The following is a 24,917-nucleotide window of genomic DNA, read 5'->3' as shown; positions in this document are numbered from 1 at the left end:
GGTCAGACCACTACTGTCTCCTTACCACGTGTCTTCTAACCCAGCACGTGCACCAGTGTGAGAATGGAGCCTTCAAGGCTGAAAATTAGTCTCTTCTTGCTACTGAACCCCTGTAACAGCCGACGGTCCTCCCCCACCAGCAGTGTGTTTTGGTAAACATTCTTCACAGCTAACGTTCCTGGGGGCATGATGCAATTTGTAGATGAGACATCCTGTGCGCGTGAGCAAGGGCTAGGATCCTGCTTTAATGGCCTACAACAGTCATTTAAATGGAGACGTTTGCTTTCATTTCTCCTTCCTCTTCCCCTCTTCTGCAAGTCAAGCAGTACCCTTACCTTATATAGCAGCAATCTTAAAGGTGCGCACACTGCTCGGAAGAATCTCAGTTTCTGTCCCAACTGCAGTAGTACCTCATTCAGGGAGACCCTGGAAACACGTCTGGCTCGCGGCCAAGCTACCAGCAGCACGGCCAACGGACGCTGACGGTACTTCCTCCTCGCCGTGTTCTACTCTTCATGCCTCCCCAACTGCTGTCACTGCTCTGCCTGTGCCTGCCAAATGTGCCAACACCCCCACTGGCCTCCAGGGAGACCCCTGCGCCACTAGGCTCCCGGGCCCACCCACCTTCACCATTAAACTCAGCCTGGGCACTGTCTCCGTTTCCCTGCCCTTCCCATCGGCCTGAGCACTTCGCCACCGGGGCCAATAGCACCTCCACTGCACCCTCCCAACACTTCACACTACTCTGCCTGTGTGCTTTCCAGGTGCGCGAACTGCCCCGGCTTCGCCGAGTCTAAAGAAGCCAACTGGGAAAGCTGTTGCGTATCTGCCTTGCACTGAGCCCCAGAGGTCTGCACAGACCGCCCAGGGGCCGAGACGAGACATCAGCTGAGAGCCCAGTTTATGTATGTCCCCCAGCCTCCAACTGCTCCGTCAGGCTCTAACTCAAAGCGGAACCCTGGGGTCCAGATTAGCCCTCACGAATTGGAAGATGGCCAAGGAGATCTGGGGAGAAGCCATAGAGACTTGTGAACTAGAACTTGTGGACAGATGAGAATGTTCAGTCCCCGGGAAAAACTACATTCACCCGACCAAGGGATCTCTTTGTGCCAAGTTCCGCACCCAGTGACAAGCATCTGGTCTTTCCTGAGGCCAGGGAGAGGACCACAGGGGCTCAGCCCCGAGGGCCGCCCAAGTGGGTATCCAAATGGGAGGGTGGTAAGCTTGGGATTCCGGGGCCAGGCAGAATGAAGTTAGGAGTCTCCATTCCACCACCTGCTCTCAAGGACCCCTGTGTCACTTCACCTGAAGCAAGCGGAGCCTACCTCACAGAAGTAACAACATAAGCAACACAGTGCGAGTCCCGAGACAGAGTTTGGCTCAGAGTTCAACTGCTCAGGAGAAGCCTTCATGGCTTTGTCTTGATTTGTTTTTTAAAGGATCATAAGTGGATATTATTCGACCTCTCAACTCCTAATATTAGAACTGTTGCTGCAAGGAAAATTTACGTCCATCGTGTTCACAAACTAGCCACAGCTCCCAGGAAGGAAGATTTCATTTTGTCCCGTGCATACCCAGGACTGGCATACTCCTGTGAGTACAGGGGAAAGTGGCATTTCAGAACATACCCGCGTCTACACTGTCCCGGTCTTCGTGTTCCTTCGGTTGAACCACCGGGTTTTCCACACACTGGAAAATATCGATAAAGTCAGGGAGGTTAAAAAATTACTTAATGTGCCACAATTCTGTTCATGTGTATCATCTCAGAAAAAAAAAAAAAATCAAGACGTGTCACGTGTATCAGGGCACATCAACAGGAAGCTAGTCTTGGACTTAATTAGCATTATGGAAGAGCTGCCTTAAGGAAAGGACCGGGCCCTATGCTGAAGCACACCTGACCACTCCCCACAGGTGATTTTACTCCCGGAGGCTGGCTCTCAGGTCCAGTTGTCACATTGCTGGCAAACCTCCATAGCTCTCAGTCTTCAAGGAAAAACTTATTTTGGAAAACGTACATACAACGGTCCTGCATACACAACTGCGACCCAGAAAGACAGCCAGCTTTGGTCATCAAGAGACTGCAAAGGAAACTGAATTGCAAGTTACTCTGCATGTGACTTGGGGCATGCCCCTGGGGCTTTACTTGTTTTCAGATTTGGTTCTTTTAAAATGTTTTGTCACCGCTGGACCTTCCCTTCTAATTCAGCTGTGGAGAAAACGTGGAAAGGAGGAGAGGAGACCCGTTACCTTGACATCGTCTTCCTTTTCCGGTGATGATCCGCCAGACACCAAATTCTTAATCTCTGCAAAAGGAATAATCCTCATCAGGATCAGCCGGTGGGAGCTTTCATTAAAAGACAACGAAGGAAACAAAAACTAGATGACTAGATATAATTGCGTAGCCCAGGAACTCTCCGCGTGGAGCTAGGTTTTTAGATGAAGCTTCTTAAAAATCACCTCTCCACCGAGCAGAGTATCTGACAGCCCAACTACCACACTCTGGTAGTTTTTATGTGGACCAAGAGGCAAACAAGCCCCGGACCTCCTGCAGGAAATCCTGAGGGAAAAAAAAAAAAACCACCATTAAATAAACAAATGCCCTGGCTTCAGAAGGAAGGCGGCTCACAGAGCGAAGGCTCTTCAAAATAGCCCGGATTCTAAGGACATGACGAGTACCTACCTGAGGAAATCCCACGTCTAGTTCCTCAAATACCACACATTTTATGTTTCAAAAGAGCCTAATTCATTCCAGATGAGCTGTGGCCTTTCCTCAGGCATCCTTAAAAGCCCACAGTGCTAGCAAAACCCTTACGCTCCCACCACAGATGATGCCAGGCTGAGCACGGACAGGCCACAGGCACACTGAGCGCCCTCCTTCTGAATAAAGGCTTTCCTGGAAATATGAGTGGTCGGGATGTTCTGGGCTAAACAGGAAGGCTTATTTACGGCGTATTTTTCTCTGGGTGCTGACTGGTTCTCTTCCCACTCAGTTGCCCATAAACAAGAGTCACTGTTGTTGACATGTAACCACCAAAAGCAGGCTGGGGCCTGGGGAAAATAAGTGTTGGACACTCTTACCAAGGGCAGATGGCTAAGAAGCTTTACCACCAATTGTATTAACATACAACGGCGTGGGCCCCCGGCCTCCCCTGAACCCTCCCTCAGCTGCCCTGCCACCATGGCCGGCCCCAACGCTGATTCTGAGGAAACCCCCTGATTTAACTAGCTATTTGCCACTCCACTTAGCCATTCCTATTAATTGAAGTCACCTGAGGCTCCAGACCTCCGGGAGTATTTACGCAAGCTCTTCTTACTGCCAGGCACCAAAGCTAGGAGTTTCATTCCTGTTTTTGCTTAGACAAAGTAGACTGCACTTCCTAAAAAATTACAATAGGTCAAGGACAGAGCACGGCAGTCAACTCTCTCCCTGTCATGATGGGTTTTTTTAAAATTTGCTAACATAAACCTTGGGTTTACTAACAAGTAAGGAGATATTTATGTCCCCCAATAGTTTACTGTCCTTGCATTCATAATCCTTACAAGACCTATAATGAAAAATGCTAAGATAACAGCTTCAATTTCACGTGGTCATGTCAACTGACCTGAGCAGGGATGAGGGACACTCGGACACCCAGCCTGAGCAGCTTCTGTTCTCTGGATCCCTACCTACCTTTAAATGCAGAGCCCACACGGGGCCTCCAGGTGGCAGCAGAGTAGCGTCTGCGGAACATGGTCAGAGCTAGGAACGCCAAAAGGAGCCAATTTCACCCTTTAAAAGCCCGCTCGCTGCTCAAGTGCCGAAATTCAAAACACTAACATAAAGCTTTCTGTCCTGTTACACAGATGCATAAATTGATGCGAAGCACCTGTAGAAAGTATTAGGGATTTTGTTTTGAAACACACATGCCCAAACCCTAAAATTTGGCTAGGTGGGGGAAAATAGCAGCATGTTAAAGAAGGGGAAGAGTCCGAGGACCAAAGTTTCAACAGACACTTGTGCATAGACTCCAAGAGAATCACACACGTTTTTCTTTTGGCACTAGAAAATATACCTTTAAAGCCATTTCAGACCATATGCTCTTAAATTAGCATTCCGCATTTCTAAACAATTGTGTACCTACAGCAGTGATTAAAAGGGGCAGCACACATTTTATTCAAGATTGTGCTAATGAAGAAGGCCCTAGCGCCTGGTAAAACCCAGCCTGCAATAACAAAAGATGTGCCACCCTGATTGTATGTTCAGATTCCAGCTTCCTGCCACTCTCCAAATTCCAGGCTTTGCACACCGTCAGCCTACAGTTTTCTGTATAATCTGTGGCATTTTTCTTCTGTTTCAGACACAATCTAATCTCATTAATGCAAAAACCACAAACTCTATTAAAAGGGGCACGTCTTTTTAAAATTTGTATTTCGTCACTTTAAAAATAACTTTCAGGGGCGCCTGGGTGGCTCAGTCGGTTGAGCGTCCGACTTCAGCTCAGGTCATGATCTCGCGGTCCGTGAGTTCGAGCCCCGCGTCAGGCTCTGTGCTGACAGCTCGGAGCCTGGAGCCTGTTTCAGATTCTGTATCTCTCTCTCTGACCCTCCCCCATTCATGCTCTGTCGCTCTCTGTCTCAAAAATAAAGGTTAAAGGGGCGCCTGGGTGGCGCAGTCGGTTAAGCGTCCGACTTTAGCCAGGTCACGATCTCGCGGTCCGTGAGTTCGAGCCCCGCGTCGGGCTCTGGGCTGATGGCTCAGAGCCTGGAGCCTGTTTCCAATTCTGTGTCTCCCTCTCTCTCTGCCCCTCCCCCGTTCATGCTCTGTCTCTCTCTGTCCCAAAAATAATAAATAAATAAATAAATAAAAATAAATAAATAAAGGTTAAAAAAAATTTTTTAATAAAAAAAATAAAAATAAAAATAAATAAATAAATAAATAAAATAACTTTCAGAGTTATAAAACCTTTATCCAAACACCATTACAAATATTTGTGACGGTGTATAGATTCAGGATAATAATGTATCATTAATTAATCTAGGACTGTACACAACTTCATCCTAGAGCTTTTCAAGAAGTTGACACTCATTCTACTGGAGCTTAATCATATTGTTCCAGGAGAGTCTCTGCTAAATTACCAGGATCCTTTTACACGTACTCCCCTGTACCATCAAGTGCACAGGGCAATCAAACCAGTTATTGCTATAGCAACCTCCAGCAGATAATGGTATCAGTAACTTCGAACGATGCTGTCTTAAAGGCCTATTCATCTTGCCTTCCCGGCCCACCCAGAAGGATTATCCCCTCTAAACCTGATTTACCAAACTTAATAAACATGGTTTCTTACGTCCAAACTATAATGGAAGAAATAATCTCCGATAGTCATGTTCACCAGCGACACTATGCGGGCAAACACGGTTTTCACAAAACAGGGCTAAGGAGCTCTAAGATTACTAGCAGTGTTTTGTTAAGAGATGAGCCTAATAGATCTCGACTCTGTGTTAAGTCTTACTGTCCCCTTTTGAAAAATGGGAGCCCAGAGGCTACATTCAAGCAAAGCAAAAGCTTACACTGAAAATACAAGATGATGAGTCTTCTCCTTTAACTACCCTTTGCTGCGCCTCCTCCCAAGAAGGAGGAAAAAAAAAAAAAAAAAAAAAGTCCTGATCAGAGCCACCCAGCCAACTACTGCTGTTCATCCCTGGTTCAGGTTCAGCTGTCCACAACCAAGTCAGTAACTGGGTTAGATTTGCAAGGCATCATCAAAAGTACAACTGGAAAATACAGGTCATGCTCTCAGCTTGCAATGCCTCCTCCACAAAGGTCCAAAGGAATTCAGAGTGGTTCAGAGTCTTTGAATGGATCCTATTCTCCCAACAGGATGAGTTCTAGGGAGGCTGGGTCCAAATTGATTTGGGCCCAACATTTGAATCCCCAATGCCAAGCAGAGTGCCTAGCATATTAAAAGCACTGAATAAATGCTTCTCTCCTCCACCGAAATCTGGTGGCCCGAAAGAGCTAATGAGATGTAGTGGATCATGAGGCAAACTGTAGGTCAGGACTGGGAAGGGAAAGTGGTTCACTTGTTTGAAATACAAATTCAAACACTTTCAAAACCATCACTGTTGATTGCAACTTCTAACCTGCCAGACTGATCAGACGGATGAATGCTTTTCCCTTGGCTTCCTCCCACCCCTCCAGCTAAATCCAAAAGTCACCCTTTCACTTCCAGTCACGCACTGGTGTTTCCCTTATATAACAACATCACTTCCATGTATCACTTTAATGTTTTACCCTAGTGTGCATGTCTGATTCGCAAATGCCAGAGAACTAAAATGGCGAAATGAACAAATCTGAGAAGCCTTCCTTAAGAAGCCTTAATTTGGAGACCATTTAACACTGTGACCTCTTGTTTCACCATCCCAATTATTCCATTTTTTCCTAAAAGTGGGAATACTAGGAAAAACTATCTTTTGGACTTTCCAGTATAAATATGGACTGGGAGAAAGGATAAGGCACTTATCTACAGAAATACCAGCATGAGCCCCATTCTTCTAGGAGCCTTAACAGTCCATTCAAGTCCACAACATTAGCTGGATCACTGGCTGAGACACACGATCAGCCGGGGAGAGGACATCAAGGTGAGAAAAGAGATTCTTGCCCTAAAGCAATTCCAAATGTAGGGTTGTTTTACAATATAATTGTCATATGCGTGCTCTGCGTCCTTTCAAAAAGACTTTAGGACATCTTTTTCAAAATGTTTTCAAATTACTTAAGACACTTTTTTGGACCACCAAAGTAATTTAAACATTTTGTAAATATCAAAAGAAATAATAAAACCATTGTTAATGTTTTAGTATACACTTCTTCCCCTACAGAAGTACCTTTCAACAGCTTTAAGGTAAAATATCATACTAATCACCCATTTAAAGCATATAATTATTTCTGACATATTCGGAGTTGTGCAATCATCACAATTTGTGAACATTTTCATTACGCCCAGTAAGAAGCCCTATACCCATTAGCACTCAAGGCCCATTTCTCCCTAACTGCCTGCATTCCTACCCCAGCCAAAGGCAACCACTAATCTTCATTCTTTCTTAATGGATTTGTCTGTTCTGGATATTTCCTATTTTTAAGGTTTGTTCATGTTGTCATGTACCAGTAGCCCATCCCTTTTTATTGCCAAACGCCATTCAATCGTGTGGATGGACCACATTTTGTATATTCGCTCCTAAACTGATATTCGGGTTTGTTCCGACTTTTTGGCAGTTACAAATAAGGCTGCTATGAACACCTGCACATACCTTTTATTATGGAGATGTAGGTTTTCATTCTGCTTGAGGATGTATCTAGGAGTGTAATTGTTGGGTCATATGGTAACTATGCTTACTACGTCTTTACGATATAGTTTTGGGTGGGTTTTGTGGTTTTTTTGTTTTCTTTTTTTAGATCTCCAGTGTGCATCATCCACTGTCCATAAAATTTCAAAGAATGAAGAACTTGGTCATGGGTATTTAAAAAAAAAAAAAAGATACCCTCAGCCCAAAATTTTAGTTACAAACATCTAGTAAACAGAAGCTCTCAATCATTCCATCTCCAACTGAGGTCAGGAAATAATTTTTCTGATTTACTCAACTGCTTGAATAAAATGAGGCAAGTCATATTTGAAAGGTATAAATGACATTCAGTTTTGTCTTGTGAATTACTCTTGTGTCCCTCTGGCTTCCCACTTAGATTCTAGTTCAACTTGGGAAAGAAACTCTTAAGCTGTAGGGTTTCAACTTAAGCTTATTTCAATTGTATCAGACTCCTAATACAAGTAAGCTCAGTTCATGCAAGTCCTTGCCGCTAGCCTGCCAATCTAACCCAGCTGGAGCCAGTGTCCGAGGCACATCTCAACAGAAGTTGTTACATCTAGGTGAGTTCTGAAGAATCGGAAATTCTTTCCAGCTCACACCGCTACTCTTTAATTCTGTAATCATTTGGAGAGGCAAGGAGAAGAATTTTTCCTTACGTGTGAGAAAAAACTAGAATAATAATAATAACAACACACAAAAGGAACATCATATCAGGTTGATATCCTATTTTTATCCCTGGTCCTCTAATGATGAAACCCATTCTCTTCTGTGGGGAGGAGAAAGAAGATGGGCAAGGCCAGTCTCTAAAGAAAGTACAGAAAAAGCTGAGCTATTCTTTAAGATGAAATGAACAATTTCAAATCACTTCCTCGGGCTGGAAAGTACATTCTCTGGGTATGATTTGTAACGGTCTTCAAAAAGCCTAAATACTTGACTTCAGGTGAAAAACCCTGATCAAGTCCTTGGAGGGACACTCCACACTAGGGTTAAGGTAACAACTCTGTGTCCAACTGAGTAACCAATCCCCACAGAACAGTCTCCTTAACTGCGGTCCTGAAACCTGTACACCTCAGTTCCCACCCATCCTGGCTTAAAGGACCTGCGTCTTGACAAACCTTGGAACTGTATTCAACATTTCTAAAAAGACATTCGGTTACAGTATTTAAAATGAAGACTCTTGGGGCGCCTGGGTGGCTCAGTCGGTTAAGCGGCCGACTTCGGCTCAGGTCACGATCCCGCGGTCCGTGGGTTCGAGCCCCGCATCAGGCTCTGTGCTGACCGCTCAGAGCCTGGAGCCTGTTTCAGATTCTGTGTCTCCCTCTCTCTCTGCCCCTCCCCCGTTCATGCTCTGTCTCTCTCTGTCTCAAAAATGAATAAATGTTAAAAAAAAATTTTTTTTAAATAAAATAAAATGAAGACTCTCGGAAGGGAAACCGTGCACACATAAAAGCCCCCTTGTTTGCCCAGTAACTCACCGCAAGTATTCCAATAAGGAGGATCCCCCACCCAGCTCTCTCTTCACCTTTCACTCACCCAGAGCACAGAGGGAAGGGCTGCAACCTCATCTAAGGAACTCTCAGATGAAAGAGCTGCTTACCTCGTTACTCTGACAGGAAGAGCTGTGTCTTGATATCCCAACACGTGCATGACTGCCACTAACGCCACCCTAGCCCAGCTTATAACTTGTACTTGTAACAAGCTAGCATTGCTATGCACTGGCAGTGGCTAAGCATCTGTGGTCAGACACTGGTCCAGGGACTCTACCTGTATTTTCTCATTTAAGCCGTATGATGAAGTATTAAATGATACCCCCAGCTGCACCATGTGGCGCAAAAGAAAACACAGCTCAATAACCTGCAGAATGTTCAGAAGCCAGATGATGGTGGGGCTGAGTTTTCAGCAGAGTCTGCCTGTAGTTGGTGTGTGTCATCAAGATGTGCCTGTGCCTGTGGGTCATAAATCCTTGGAAGGACTTTATGAGACAGGTCAGCCATGTGGAAGAGAGCTGATTTCAAGGCAATGCTTTCAATTCTACACATTTCCATTACACAAACGCTGGAGAGAACTCTCCATCGGCAACCCAAGGATGAAATAGGTAAGTGTTCCATTATATCAGGGTAGTGGCTATTGGATAGTGGGACAGGTAAGAGAATTTACGTGCCACACTTCTGACTGCCTGAGCAAGTATCACGTCAGACAAGTTATGTGACCCCTCTGTGCTGCTACTTTCTCATGTATACAACTGAACAAATATACTCCTGACTCCTAGCAATGTCCCTCTCAGTGATCACTGGAATGCACAAATTGTGTTCAGTGCACAGCCGCGTCCCCAGCACCTAGAACAGGGTCTGGCACTCAACAAATATTGGCGTGCAATTATATACAAGTAAACTGCTTGAGATCGGGTTTTTTTTTCTCTGCCTTTTTAGCTACTGCTATGTCACCAGCTTAGAACACTGCCTGCCATAAAGTGAACACTCAAATGTTTACAGAGTGAATAAGTAGATGAGCCTGCAGGGCTCACATCTGCCTGCCTAGACAGTGCCTCGTGTTTGGATCCATAGCCTCTCCCGCCTCTGTCGCGGGGTCATGAAGAGGAAACCTCTCCGCCCTGCTGTGAACTGCTGTTTCAGCCTGCAGGAAAAGATTCTGCCTTCTGTCCTTTGTGATGAGAACTCAAGCTCCAGTCCCGACTCGCCACTTCCTTGTTAATGAAAACGTGGAACATAATTAATGGAGAGAAGCCAACAAAGTAAGGGACTATTTAACACAGAAGTCAAGACAGTTAGCAAATCACATAGGGTTTTGTTTTTCAACTACAGAATATAAAAGAAAATGGAGTCATATAATGGTCAGTGGTATTACAATGGTTCTGTTTGCTGTCTATGCCCCACAGACGCTAAGCAGCATCAACCTGCCAAACAACATCAGAAAGTACAGCACGGGGGGTTGGGGGGGGGGGGGTGGTGGCAAGGCACAGGTGTTCTCAATATTCAAGATGACATGAGGAGTTTTTAAAACACCTCCCTTACCCAGCTCCCAGTGGGAGCATTACCATACTAATGGATGGAAAGGATCCATGTGATTGATAGTGAAAGGGAAGGAAATGCAGTCCAGAAAGGGCAGGAACGGTAGAAATGAGGAAGGGCAACATCCCTCGAGTTCCTTCCACAGACCATCTCCATGAGATGGTGTAAGCACCGTTAAAAGGGGATTCTTGGCATGAACCACTTGGAGAGCTATCGAATAAGGTCACCCGGGGGTCTTGACTGCAACAAGTTAACTAGAAGCTGAAAAACATTTCATGTACTCTCAATCTCCAGAATGAATGAAGGTCTCTTACAGTGCATTTTTTAACCTATTTGGTCCAAGAATCCTGATTTATCAAAGCATCTCCCAACATGGGTGTTTTGTACAACGCTCCTTGGGAAATCCTAGCATAGGAGATCAAACAAGGACGAAGGCGGCAAGGGACAAAACAGTGTCAGTTGGTAGATTAATAAATACTAATCATTAGCATATTCATCTCAGCATATTAAAAATGAGAAGGCTTTTTATTTAGTTCATTTCGAATAACATCCCATCCTGCTGGGAGTACGATTACAATCATGAAACTATGGAAACATAATTGGCTCAAAGACCATGATGACACCATTTATTACACTAACAGAGACTGCAAAGCTGATCTCCGGCATAACATTGCCATCTTTTAATCAATGGCAGCTACAGATACAAGCGTGGAGCCTCCCACTCCACCCACTGTCCCAGGAGGAACAGAAAAACAAAACCTCTTAAGAATCTCCTAGTAGACCACAAAGGGAAGGTTTGCTTTTGGGGCTTAAAGAAGAAGGAAAAGAAGCATACTTTTACATTCACAATGTTTCCTTCTTCCGGTTGAGGGGTCTACAGGTTCAAGAATGGACAAAAACTAATGGAATATTTCCACTTTCGTTGAATACTGCTCTCTGCTGGAGCGTGCAGTTTCTAATATGTCCTCCAAGCACACGCAAATCAAAGCATTGCCTAGAAGGTCTATACACGACACACACGAATTTTTTGGAGTTGGAGCGCTTGAGTTTCTGTCCAAATTATTTTGCTTATTGGTTGCAGGACCTCAGGTACCTTACCTTGGCTGCTCCTAGACCCATTAAACTCAACCCATATACAAAGGAGTAACTTTTTGCTTTGTCATGAAGCTGCTTCCTGTAATGTCTAACCCAGCTAGGAACACAGACCTTCCTGTAAGGTCTAACCCAGTTAGGGACTGGAGGAATCAACTTCCTCCCTCACTGCTGACACCCACCTGATATCCTACACCCTTAGGGCAGTATCTGTCCCCACCTCTCCACTATCATCACACTGCTGTGGTGCAGACCCTCCTCTGTATTACTTATAGCAGCGAACACCCCTGCCTCCAACCCCTCCAACCCATTCTTCACATTCTCACAGAGTGACCTTTTGAAAATAATAATCTCATTTGCTTGAAACAGCTCTCACAGCTGTCAGGGTGGAGGTTCCAGTTCCTTGCCTTGTGTATAAGCCATATTGCTATGCCTCCCTCTCAAGCCTGTGTCACTGGCACCACACACACACACACACACACACACACACACACACACACACACAAACACACGAAATTGACAGAACTACAAAATGATCAGCATTTCCCTCAATTCATCCTGTGGTTCAAAACTCTGTATTACAAATATTTCCATTGCCTCAAATTCCCTTCCCTCCATTTGATGACAGTTCCAGGGTCACCTCCTCCAGGAAGCTTTCCCTGATAACTGTCAGAAGCCATAGAGTTTGCATATGACTCCTGTTTCACTTATCATAATGTGCTGAGGCAACATGTTTTTCTGCCCCGATTCCAACTGTCAGCCCCTTAAGGGCAAGAATTCAAACACTTATTCAGATTCACTTTGTTCTAAATTAGTTTAAAGGTAGATTAGAAAGAGAAGAAAAACATACAAGTAAAAACCACAAGGAAAAGGCAAGGGTGAAAGCTTAATAAATAAGGGTGATATAAAAATTAATTTAGCAGTACCGTACATATTTGTAGGTAAGAACCTTAGCTCCAAGTTTTTATTGTTTTTTTTCAACCAGCTTCAAGGAAAAAACAAAAAACAAACAAACAAACAAAAAAACCCTGTTAAGTTACAGTTAGAGCAGTGAAAGCCAGCCAAATGCTCAGGAGAAGCCGGCTTTCCTGACATGAAACGAGAAAGGTTTTCCTACAGGTCTTCAGGAGGAAGCATAAAGTTACCCATGGCCTCCTTAGGCAGGACAAGCCTCAGCTTCCTCAGTGCCACCAGCACATCATCTACAGGATACATAAGTGAAGGCAACTCCACAGGGGCCCAAGCAGGTCCAGCTTGAGCAGGAAGCTGGTCAGCTTAACCCAAGAGCGTGTGCAATATGGCTGGGCACACAGACTTCCAACAACTTGCTACAAAACTTCCTCATCCAAGACTCCTTTTTAACAAACATGGGGGCAAAGAGTTTAAGAGTTTAACACCTGACAAATAACCTGCCATGCAACGAGTCTAAGTGGCAGTTACAAGCAGAATCAAACATGTTAACCAGACGGCACCCACATGGCTCAGATGGTTAAGTGTCCGATTTTGGCTCAGATCATGATCTCATGGTTCATGAATTCAAGCCCCGTATCGGGCTCTGTGCTAACAGCTCGGAGCCTGGGACCTGCTTTGGATTCTGTGTCTTCTTCTCTCTCTATTCCTCCCCCCACTCGTGCTCTCTCTCTCTCTCTCTCTCAAAATAAACTTAAGAAAAAAATTATTTATTAAAAAAATATGTATTAACCAGCTGTCAATGATGGTGACTTACAGGCAAGAGTCTTGGTTTTCAGGCCTATCACACTACTGTCCCTTTACATAACAGATATTTTGTAATGCCCCTCCACCATCCTGAAATTAAATAGATAATGTAATCATGCCCCCAAATATGTATAACCCTATCCCCACACCTAATTTCAAAAAAATAAAAAATATTCTTAAATAGAAAGCCAAAGGAAAGAATCGGTTTCTACTACGCTTCACTACCTACTGTCACCACCAGTTTAACTTGTTACTTCTGAATACTCTCTGGGTTCCTCAGAGAGGGGCAAGGAGCTTCCATACCTTCTTCAGTTTCTGCAGCACTGGAAGGCACGTCTTGTCTTTCCTCCGGCCTGGCTTCTTGATCTTCAAGAGCCTAAGAAAGAAGAAAAAATCAGTGAAAACCAGTGGAGGTTTCAGATATGCGACAAGGAGATGGAAATCTCAACCATGGATCTTGAACAGAGACAGACACGGCCTGGGGAGGTCTGGAAAGACAGGGTGTGCAAAGCCACTGGGAGTACACAGAGGCAGCACCCCAAGAAGACGATGAGAGACACTGAGGGGAACCCAGAGGCATGGGGTGCAAGCGTCCCTGCCACTAATCCTCTATTGTTTGCTTCCCCATGTCACAAGAGGAAGGTCCTCAGGAAAATAATCCATGAACCAAAAAGGGACAGAAGAACAGAAAACGGTGAAACTGTAAAGAGCCACTGTTTATGCAGGTGCCCATCCTGAACAACCTCTGCCCATGCCATAAGACACAGAGAGAGGGAGGGCCCAGGATGACCACTCGTCTTGGGCTGCAAGCCACCATATGCTGGTGCAGGCTGCCCAGGCTGAGACCAAGCTGGTGGCCTTAGAGAGTAGCTGCCACCCTGGAGCCCTCCGCATTTCCTTTTCAAATGGATACCTCAGGGCCAGGAAAATGAAAAGAGCCACAGAATGACATGTCAACCTGCCAAACGGTAAAACAGCCTAACACTGCAGCCCATGGAAATATACATACTTAGCCAAACCACAAAGGGGGCAGGGAACAAGCACTGAGTCACCTACCCTCTATAGCTGTTAACTCCCACCAGCCTTATCCCCAAGATGCAGTATCCTCTCTTCTAGGGTCCACCATGGAATTAAAGGGTGGACCAGACCAGGTATGTATTGGGAGGTGCTAAGGAGATGAAATCGAGAGGGACTAGGGTCTTAGGAGATCCCGCCATGCAGGCTCAAGGCCAAACACAACCACCAGCCCATGTGATTATCTGGGTTAGCCCTAACACTGAAATCCTAGTCTTTCAGTGAGGGCAATGGGCAAGCCTGTGTGAAAAGGGCATCAGACAATGCTGGTTTCTGATTACAAAACAAAACCTGAAGTAAGCAAATACTTACTCTTTTTTTTTTGTAAATGGCAGGTATTAAAACAGTTTTTATTCTTCTGAGCAAATTTCGATGCAATCTTGGAACACTTTAATTTCCTAGCTGAAATTATTATTAATGTTAGCCAAGTTCAAGAACTAAATTCTCAGTATTCTGGTTAATAGCAAAAACTCTGTCATGAGGAGAAAATGAAATCATGATTGGAAAATATAGCTAAGATGTTTGCCTATTATCTAATTTCCTAATATCTTTACTATTTGGATATTTAGCACCAACTTGGCATTTTTTTTTAATTTTTTTTTTAATGTTTTATTCATTTTTGACAGAGAGAGAGACAGAGCATGAGCGGGGGAGGGTCAGAGAGAGAGGGACACACAGAATCCGAAGCAGGCTCCAGGCTCTGAGCCATCAGCACAGAGCCCGATGCGGGGCTCGAACTCACAGACTGCGAGATCATGCCCTGAGCCAAAGTCAGACGCTCAACCGACTGAGCCACCCAGGTGCCCCCAACTTGGCATTTTTTAACACTTAATGATTATTGCCAATTATCAGTACATAGTGTCAGCTATACTACAGGGTGCTAAGATGAATCCTTTGTAACTCTTAACAAGTAGGGTGTCTAAATGGGATCGCTTCCTGCATAGCTCCAGTCTATGGTAAAGCAGCCTCAGGCTTCTGCAGCAAGGTTTTACGGTTGTTGTTCTAGAAGGGCTGCAGGTAACTAAGCACTGACCAAATCCCAAGACTGAAGACACCTCTTTGACAAGACAAAGGCTATGAATGATTCAGTTCCTTGAGAATAAATTAGCACCCGAAAGTCATTTCTACGGCTTTTATGTAAAAAAAAAAAAAAAAAAAAAGACTTTCCCACATCTAAGATTTAACAAAACATGAATACTTTACTACTATACATATTTTTTATATTTGCTCCCCCAAATGATAAAGCTTTAGCAGGGACAACCTGTAACAGTCATCACCTGTTTTCATTTAAAATAGAATCAAACCAGGGGCGCCTGGGTGGCTCAGTCGGTTAGGCGTCCGACTTCGGCTCAGGTCACGATCTCGCGGTCCATGAGTTCGAGCCCCGCGTAGGGCTCTGTGCTGACAGCTCAGAGCCTGGAGCCTGTTTCGGATTCTGTGTCTCCCTCTCTCTCTGACCCTCCCCCATTCGTGCTCTGTCTCTCTCTGTCGCAAAAATAAATAAACGTTAAAAAAAATTTTTTTTAATAAATTAATTAAGTAATTAATTAATTAAAATAGACTCAAACCAGAAAGAAGTACCCCTGAAGACTGTGAATTCAAGAATACCATGGAAACATTTTGTAGCACGGGTGAGGATGAACTACTTGGATGTCTATTAGGGTTCTGGACCCAATTCCAGGCTGGGGCGGGGAAGGCGGGGGAGCTTCCTTACGAAGGAGCAATTCTCTGACACCATCCAAGACTGGCCTCCTCCACTTCAGATGCCACTTGTAAGTCCAAGCTGTTATTTGTGCTTCTGACCAAAAGGCTATAAATCAGAGATTCCCACAACCTCCCCACCTTGGATGTGATTAATTTGCTAGAGGGGCTCTCAGACCTCAGAGCAACAGTGTGCCTACCAGATTGTCGGCTTATTGCAAAAGCATGTAACTCAGGGACGTGGAGTAAGGTACAGGCAAAGGGCAAAGAGCCTCCGTGTTGTCATGGAGCATACCACTCCCATCACCACCCCAGGTGACCAACCCACAAGCTGTCCGGAACCCTGGCCTTTTGGGTTCTCAAGGAGGCTTCATTACATAGGCATGATTCATTAAATCATTGGCCACGGGCGAACTCCATCTCCTGTCGGCAGCCATCTCCTGTCGGCAGCCCCCAACCAGGTCAGAGGGTGGAATGAAAGAAAGTTCCAACCCCCTAATCACAGTCCCCAACACTAGCTACTTTCCGAGAGTCGCCTCATTAACATAACAAAAGACACCTACATCATTGTCAACTCTTCAAAACCCCAAGGTTGTGGTCGTAGGAGCTATGATCCAATGGATGGATAATGGATCCAAATGGATCCAAAGCATGGACTATGACTTCCTTTCTTATAAATCAGTAACCTCATGAATCTCTGCTCTCTTCCTTTCCTGTTCCTCTGCTCACCACCCAGCCACACAATTTCTATTCTTCCGTTGAGCCCTTCTCATGAAATGAAAACCTCCAAGAAACTGGAAAGCAATCTCCATTTGGTCTCTGTTACTCTGAGTCCACTACCACCAATTACTGAACACCGGTATCTACTCATCTTGCATCTTCCAGGCCCTCGGTATTATCTCAAATGTGTCATGAGAAATCATGAATCCAGCCTCAGAAGTTGGTGGCCTTTTATAATGAAACAAATGGTCATGATTTTTGCTATATGCAGGGTAGGGTCTATTGCTTTTAAGAGTTTTGTCACCAGATGCTGCGCTGTGACCAGAACACCCCATCTAAGGACACGCGTGCTCCTGAGCTGTGTCCCTGCACGGGTGCAGGGAGCTGAGCACATCGAGAGCAATGCTGCTCTTCAAGGCCATGGCTTGGCCTGGTCAGAATATCTACCCCTGGGGGCTTGGGTGAGAAGCCACAGGAATGGCTGATGGCTTTACGGTCTTAAAATGACAAGCATCCTTAAGCAAATGAGGCAACACTGTATGCCAGAAAATGATACATTTCCTAAAACCCAACAAAGGGATGTAGTTCACAATGAGGAACATGTTTCATATTATTTCTTTAATTTTTTTAAATGTTTATTTACTTTTGAGAGAGAGAGCGCAAGCGAGCATGAGTGGGGGAGGGGGAGAGAGAGAGGGAGACGCAGAATCCAAAGCAAGCTCCAGGCTCTGAGCTGTCAGCACAGAGCCTATCACGGGGCTCAATCCCATGAACCATGAGATCATGACCTGAGCTGAAATCAGATGCTTGACCAACTGAGCCACCCAGATGCTCTTCATTTTACTTCTTTAGATAAAACCCTATATGGACTAAGGCAACCATAATCTTTGATAGCAATGTTTTGTGTTTTGGGGGGGGGGGGGGTTCTTTTGTTTTTACTAAAACTGCCGTTTAATTATATGAAGCAAACACTTGGGAACACAGGACATCAGGGGATCTGGTGAGTGAATCCGTTATACCCCGGAGCACTGTCAACCAGATGGACTCAAGCCTTTTACTCAAAGTAACATTTTGCTTCATGATAATTAAAAGATGTAAATATTCTTTATATTGCTCCAGATTCTACAAAAAAATAAAAAATAATAAAGATGAAACATTTTAAGCTCTGAGCTGAGCACGCTATGATGTCACTGAAAGCTGGTGTTTGAGCCAGCCTTTGAAAAGGAACGGACTTCAAACGACCATTCCCATTCAAGAAGAATCTACATGCTGGGATAAGGCTTAACTACATCTAAGTCTTAAGAAAGCCCACAAGTCGGTATTCTTCATGTATAACAGCCCTAAATGCAATGGCTTTAAATAAGAATTAAGTAAAATCAGGGACACCTAGGTGGCTCAGTCAGTTAATGGGTCAACTCTTAATTTCAGCTCAGACCATGATCTCATGGTTCGTGGGATTAAGCCCCACATCAGGCTCTGCACTAACAGTGTGGACAGAACCTGCTTGGAATTCTCTGTCTCTCCCTCTCTCTCTGCCCCTCATCCCACTCGTGCTTTCTCTCTCAAAATAAATAAATAAACATTAAAAAAAAAGAATTCAGGGGCGCCTGGGTGGCGCACTCGGTTAAGCGTCCGACTTCAGCCAGGTCACAATCTCGCGGTCCGTGAGTTCGAGCCCCGCGTCGGGCTCTGGGCTGATGGCTCAGAGCCTGGAGCCTGTTTCCGATTCTGTGTCTCCCTCTCTCTCTACCCCTCCCCCGTTCATGCTCTGTCTCTCTCTGTCCCAAAAATAAATAAACATTGAAAAAAAAATTTAAAAATAAATAAATAAATAAATAAAAAGAATTCAGTAAAATCAATAAGTGAATACCAAATATCCAGTATTAGATAATTAAAATCCAACACTGGGGATGCTGGCTCCTGGAAAATAAATCCTTACACAAGTTACTATGTTCTACCTCCAAAATATGATGCAATAATCTTCATTCTACCAATGTAACACAGTCTCCAATTTCATGTCCAAAGCTTCGCTATAAAAAAAATGAAGTGCTACCCTCCAAAACACTGTTCCCAAAAGAATAAGCCTGCTGTCTGTACTCTCAAGGAGTATCAGTTATTACATACCAGAATGAAGGGACACACACCTGGAGGAGAAAGGCTCTGTCCCAAAAGTATTTCCTGAAGAGTTTAATATCTCCCTCCAACAAATGCTCAGCCGTGTGGTTCAGAGTCAAGGTCAGCGTTTCTGAGGAGTGAATATACTGCAGGAAGGCATCTTCACTGAGCTGCACCCGGGAAAAGTCGGGGAAACGTCTGCCCTGGAAACTGAAATGTCACATATCAAAACCCACTGGCAATTTCAGAGATATCAACTCCAAGATCCCAGTACCTTCACTGCACCCAGTATTAGAAATCCAACTGGCAAATGATCCATGCAAGCCACCCACTGACAACAAGTACCTAAGATCATGTAAACAGATCCTTTAATAAAGCTACATTTTCTACCTAGAGAAGATGTCAGTTGAAAAGCTATTCACGTATACTACATACTTTAAAGATATTTATGTAACTAATGAAACTACAGACTTTTAAACACAGTATTGTACCTCAATATTCTATTCTCTCTTTAACTCAAAAAGATGCCTCTTGCTTTAACGGGGTCATGTGTAATAGAACAAATTAGCTGGCAGCCAACAGCTTATTAGGTGATTACAGTGGAAAATAGATATGATCTCCAGGGAGCACAGTGAGGTTCGGATGGTACAAACAAGTGGGATATTCATAACACACTGGTCCACTGTTATAAATCATTTTATCAGGCAAATTAAAAAAGCATAAATTTGATCTTGTTCTATTCTTGAAAACACCCATAAACAAAGAAACAATATTCCCAAGCTGAATTCTTGAATATAAACTAATTTTCTGTTTTGTTTTGGCCAAGAACAACTGCACATTCATTAGCTACATGCAGGCTGTACGGTTAGTATCATAATATTCTGGACAGCTCACAAGGTCATGTAATTGCAACAGTAAAGGAGCCTTCGGAGGAAAATGCTAGTGCTTGCCGATAGGAGCTCACCTCAGCAGGTTGTCACATCCCCACAGATTCCTCACTTCACAGAATTAGTTCTATGGCTCTTTCCTCCTCTTACATGACCTCATTTTGTTAATGAATATTTGCTTCACAAAAAGAGAATATACTTCCAATCAAATAAATATTAACTCCATCATATGGAGCAACAAAAAGAGATCCACTAAGAGCACTTACATTCTAAGATGTGGGGTATCTCCCCAAATTCTTGGCATGAATTACTAGTATCAACTCTAGAATCTTTTAGAAAACAACTCCCCACGCTAACATAATATCTTCTGGTCCTGGAGACAGGTGAAAGGTACCAAGCTATCCAAGATGAAGTCAGCCTCCTGGGCTTTGATCTAAATGTGAACCCCCCACAATGACCAAGTCAAAGAAAGTAGTCCTGCTTTGGTCTTTTTAGCCAAGCAAGTGGGGTCATATTAGACCCAAGAAAAGACCTTTTGGATTCGCTTTTTTTCCTCGGTTGGCAGTCACGTGACTAAAGTAGGACAAAAATAAACAAAAAGCTCTGACTTCTATGCCAATATCCATTTATTCAGGATAAAATTATAAATTAATCACATTGAGTTTCATAAGCCAAACAAGAAAAAACAGTCCATTAAAATACACCAAGTAATAATACTCTGAATATATTTACTAGTTATTTGTAATTTTCACTGCACTTCCCCATTTTTTAACACCTGGTTAAGTCAAGGAAACTGCTATATACGAATCTCCCTTTCTTCAGAGTAACAACCAATCTGAACCATTGTAAGTAATAAACGACACATCCCTCCTTCATTGACAATGTTGATGTCATCAACAGAGCAAACTTTACAGCCCCTTTACATTATTGTTTGTTTTACATTACTTCACTAAATCCTAATAACCACACAGTATCTTAGGGTTTATCTATTATTGATTCAACAAAAATTTAGGGTGCCTGGCTGGCTCGGTTGATTCAATAATTTATATTCTTTCAGTGAGCATTATATACTGAAAATGTATCAGAAATACTACAATGGGTAAACAAATAGTTTCAGCCCTTAAGTGATACAGGATGGAGACCTAGGCAACAAATGATGACTACATATATAATTCTAAATAATACTGTCAATAATCTTGGGGCGCCTGGGTGGCTCAGTTGGTTAAGTGTCCAACTTTGGCTCATCATGATCTCACAGTTCATGAGTTCGAGCCCTGCATTGGGCTCTGTGCTGACAGTTCAGAGCCTGGAGCCCGCTTTGGATTCTGTGTTTCCCTCTCTCTCTGCTCTTCCCTCACTCATGTTCAGTCTCTCTCTCCTTCAAAAATAAATAAAAAACATTAAAAAAATTTTTTTAATATTGTTAATAATTTTAACCACCATATTATAAATTAATCATGATCACAAAAGGCCCTAATGTAGATGGTGTCTCTCAAGAAGTGCTATTTATTTTTAGTTGTTTTTTTTTTTTTTTTTAAAGTCCCATTTACGCTGAAACCTGAAAGGTAAGTAGGGTTTAGGCTAGTGTTTTGCCAACTTTTCTCTTTATTATAGCTCCCTCTGAGCCTTTCAAGACTTCTTCCCCTAACTCCCCCCATGAAATGTTGATAATAAATACATCTGTATATCTGCTCACATACTCTGTACTTTATACATGAGAACTAATGGTAAAACATAAACCAACATTAGCTTGTGATTTGGTTTATTTCTATTTTTCCACAATACTTGGAACACTTCATAGAAATAGGTTAAGAGAGAATCAATCTAACAATTAGCCAAACTCACTTTGTGATGTCTTCAACCAGCTCGGAGTATCCGGCACGTAAAGCTAAGTCTAATGGGGTGGCACCTTCTTCATTGGGTAAAGCCAAAGCCTGGACTCCCCCAGGGAGACACAAGAGGAAACGAGAGAGCTTAGGCAGGCCCCATCTCATAGCCAGGTGTAGAAGAGACTCTCTGCATAAAGACACTGAAAAGGAAAACACAGGATATTAGTTCCTCTATTCACAAACTTTGTCTTAATACGTTTCATCCAAGAAAACCATGTCTTTAGACATAATACAGAATGTTAGAACTGGAAGGAAGCATCAAAAGCATCTAATCCAAACACCTCATTTTATATACGTGGACACGTCAAGTGATTTGTCCAAAGTTAGGCAGCCAGTAGGTGCTGGAGACAGTCTGGCCCAGTGCTGGCTCATCGGTAGCCCAGGGCTGCTCCCACCCACTACAGCGCACACTCACGTCCCTTTTCCAATGTGCACTAAACTCGTCCAGGAAAACAAGTGCTAGGAGCACACCGCCACCCTTCAGAAACACTCCAAGGTTCCCTTTAAGGAGATACTGCTATTTCATTAGGACAGACTCTCGGAGGCCCCAACTGTAAAGGAGCCCCCATTCCCACTCTTCATCCTCAGAGGTGCTCCGCCCCTGATGAGAAGCTGGGTCAGCAATGGGTTTCCTGTGTCCAGAATACGTGAGACCATGGTCTTTCCCAAACTTCATAGAGGCGCTTTCACCCATCTGTTAGATAATTTCAGGGCTGGCAAAGCCACTTTGGCGCTCTGCTTAAAAAAGTCAGCCTGTGCCTTTTCACACACCCCCTGACAGAAGGTTCCTGATTGATCTGTGTATCTGAGTTTTCACCGTGGTGTTTGCTACTTTACATTATGGTTGTCTCCTGTGTGTATCAGTGTACAGACTGAGGAACTTTGTTTTTTCATCTCAACACCCAGCGTAGTATGTGACAAACTGAAGTCATCCAGTATTTGTGAGTTGAACAGCAACTGTTAGAATCTCCGTGATTTGTCTATGTTAAAAGTGCCTGATCTGTACAGAATTTGTACACCGATGTTTCTACTGCAATACCCAGTGCTTGGAACACAGATGGCTCATGATAAAGATTACACTGGACATACAGAGAAAAGTGAATATGCTTACGTTAAAAAAAAACGTAGGCCCATGAACTCCGTAGGCATCAAGACACCCCTTGAAACAAACCTAGCCTTCTTCACAAACTAAACCTGAAAATCCTAACACTCAGTATCTGTTGGAATAAGCATGCAGTAAGAATTTGAATCACACGTACCCCTTAAGTTGAGTCATGTTACTGGCTGAAGTTCTAATAGGAAAGAGGTAGAGAGCACACCGCATCGTACCGAAGAGAAAGGCCAGCAGGGGAGGGACCTATGTCTTCTACCCCAGTGTAGTGTCAACCACATGTATATGCTCTAGAAATAGCTGCCTGTTGAATGAACGAATATATGACCAACGGGGCCCTTTCCCTGTTGAGTACTCATAAAAGTTACCCATAAAAGTTAGCTTTTCATAGATGACTGCAGGTGCTATTTGGAGCACCTACCGTCCGTCCTTAGTTCCGCCTCTGACACGACTAAAATCTGTGAACAAAAACTACATACTCTCAATGGAGTCTTGACACTGAGGACAAAGACTACCTACTTCTCCACACAGTTCACAGTCTCCGTGAACATGACTTTACTTTTCCATTGTCTTCCTTAACATAACCCCACGAGTAACCAACCCCAGGAGACTCTTCCCTGGGCAAACGATGGTATATGCATCATCCCTTCAAGACCCATCAACTGTTCTGCAAAAAGCATCAAGAAGCTTAAAGCCTGAAACCAAGCTTTATGATATCATGATCCTTATCCAGTCCTAATCCAACTCTCTTCCCTGCCTACCGCCACTCCTCTGCCTTAGAAGACCATCATTAAGCCCAACTTCAAGTTCTCATGACATTCCAACCCTGCCCTCCCCCCTTGAAGAGCCCGGTAAGGCCGTGTAAAGGTGTTGTTCTGTCTTTCCAGGGTAGGGAGCTAACTCAGCTTTCTTTTCCCCAGCAGGCTGTGCTGATGCTACTTGGAGAGCTAGCATCCAACAACATCTGAATTTCAAACAATTAGAAGGAAATACTCCACTACAAAAAAAAGCAGAAGAAAACTGCTTTGCTTTTATCTTTAGTGGGGTTTTCCTTAACGTTATTTCTTAACGTTATTCTGAGAGCAAGAAAGAGTGCTCACAAGTAGGGGAGGGGCAGAGAGGAGGAGAGACAGAATCCCAAGCAGGCTCTGTACCATCATTGTAGAACCCGATGCAGGGCTTGAACTCATGAACTGTGAGATCATGACTTGAGCTGAGATCAAGAGTTGGACACTCAACCAATTGAGGCACCCAGATGCCCCTAGGGGTTTATATTATTTATCTAGATCAAGAACGTACAGCCTTTAAAAAAAAAAGTTTTTTTCTAGTTGCAATTCATTTTTTTAATTTATATATTTTTTTAATTTACATCCAAGTTAGTTAGCATATAGTGCAAGAAGGACTTCAGGAGTAGATTCCAGTGATTCAACCCCTATGCATAACACCCAGTGCTCATCCCCACAAGTGTCTTCTTCCCCTTTTAGCGCATCCCCCCACCCACAACCCCTCCAGCAACCCTCAGTTTGTTCTCTGTGTTTGAGTCTCTTATGTTTTGTCCCCCTTCCTATTTTTACATTATTTTTGCTTCCCCATAAAGCCTTCTATCTCAAATATGTAAGTAAGTCCTCACAGGGAAAAGCACAACTTCACAGTGCATTTGCTCCCTGTCTGTGTGACACAGCACAGACCCCCTGGCCCCATAAGAGGACAACTGAAATGTCAAAACAACTAAAAACGAAGTATGTACCCCTTATGCTAAGTATCTGTTTAATATACTTGATACCTTCAAAAGGCTATTGAAGAAGTGATGTTTATTTTATTCTTTAAACTCATTTTATTAGAAAGTCGGATTTTCCTTCTGAACAGATTCCCAACAAGGCATGCTTGAGAACATTTCCATGTATCCCCCCTTCTTAAAAATGAGGAAGAGACCAGTTAGGATCTGGTAATGAAACCAACACACATGCACAAGGACACTCCCGAACATGTAGGTCAGCATTAGATCATAACCAGCTACCCTAGGATGGAATTTCTAAGTCCTAGATCCCAATTTGAATCTGGTGACAAATATCACATGGGTCTACGGGATACAATTTTCTTCCAAGAAAAAGACCAAAAATGGAATATCTAAACCTAAGCCAGGTCTTTTTTTTTTTTTTTTTAAGTTTACTTATTTTGAGAGAGCAAGAGAGTACAAGTAAGGGTAGGGGTGGAGAGAGAATCCCCAGCAGGCTCTGCACTGTAA

The 24,917-nt window shown here is 43.6% G+C and overlaps 1 protein-coding gene across 5 annotated transcripts in view; it reads right to left on the bottom strand.

Moving 5' to 3' along the window:
- ARHGEF28 (Rho guanine nucleotide exchange factor 28) overlaps positions 1-24,917 on the bottom strand; it is a 318,682-nt gene that overhangs the window by 140,698 nt on the left and 153,067 nt on the right. For 3 of the 5 annotated variants that reach the window (XM_047863854.1, XM_047863859.1, XM_047863847.1), the window contains exons 5-9: positions 21,518-21,701; positions 18,815-18,995; positions 13,479-13,551; positions 2,248-2,303; positions 1,629-1,689 (exon numbers count right to left, since the gene is read on the bottom strand). In XM_047863854.1, coding sequence (XP_047719810.1) covers positions 1,629-1,689; positions 2,248-2,303; positions 13,479-13,551; positions 18,815-18,995; positions 21,518-21,701 — 555 coding nt within the window. Of the gene's footprint in view, positions 1-1,628; positions 1,690-2,247; positions 2,558-2,680; positions 2,746-13,478; positions 13,552-18,814; positions 18,996-21,517; positions 21,702-24,917 lie in introns of those variants that run through there. The other 2 variants (XM_047863863.1, XM_047863874.1) reach the window with 2 other exon arrangements.

This window comes from Prionailurus viverrinus, chromosome A1 (assembly GCF_022837055.1).
Source record: "Prionailurus viverrinus isolate Anna chromosome A1, UM_Priviv_1.0, whole genome shotgun sequence".
Lineage (NCBI taxonomy): Eukaryota > Metazoa > Chordata > Mammalia > Carnivora > Felidae > Prionailurus > Prionailurus viverrinus.
This window is presented reverse-complemented; position numbering and strand designations above follow the sequence as displayed.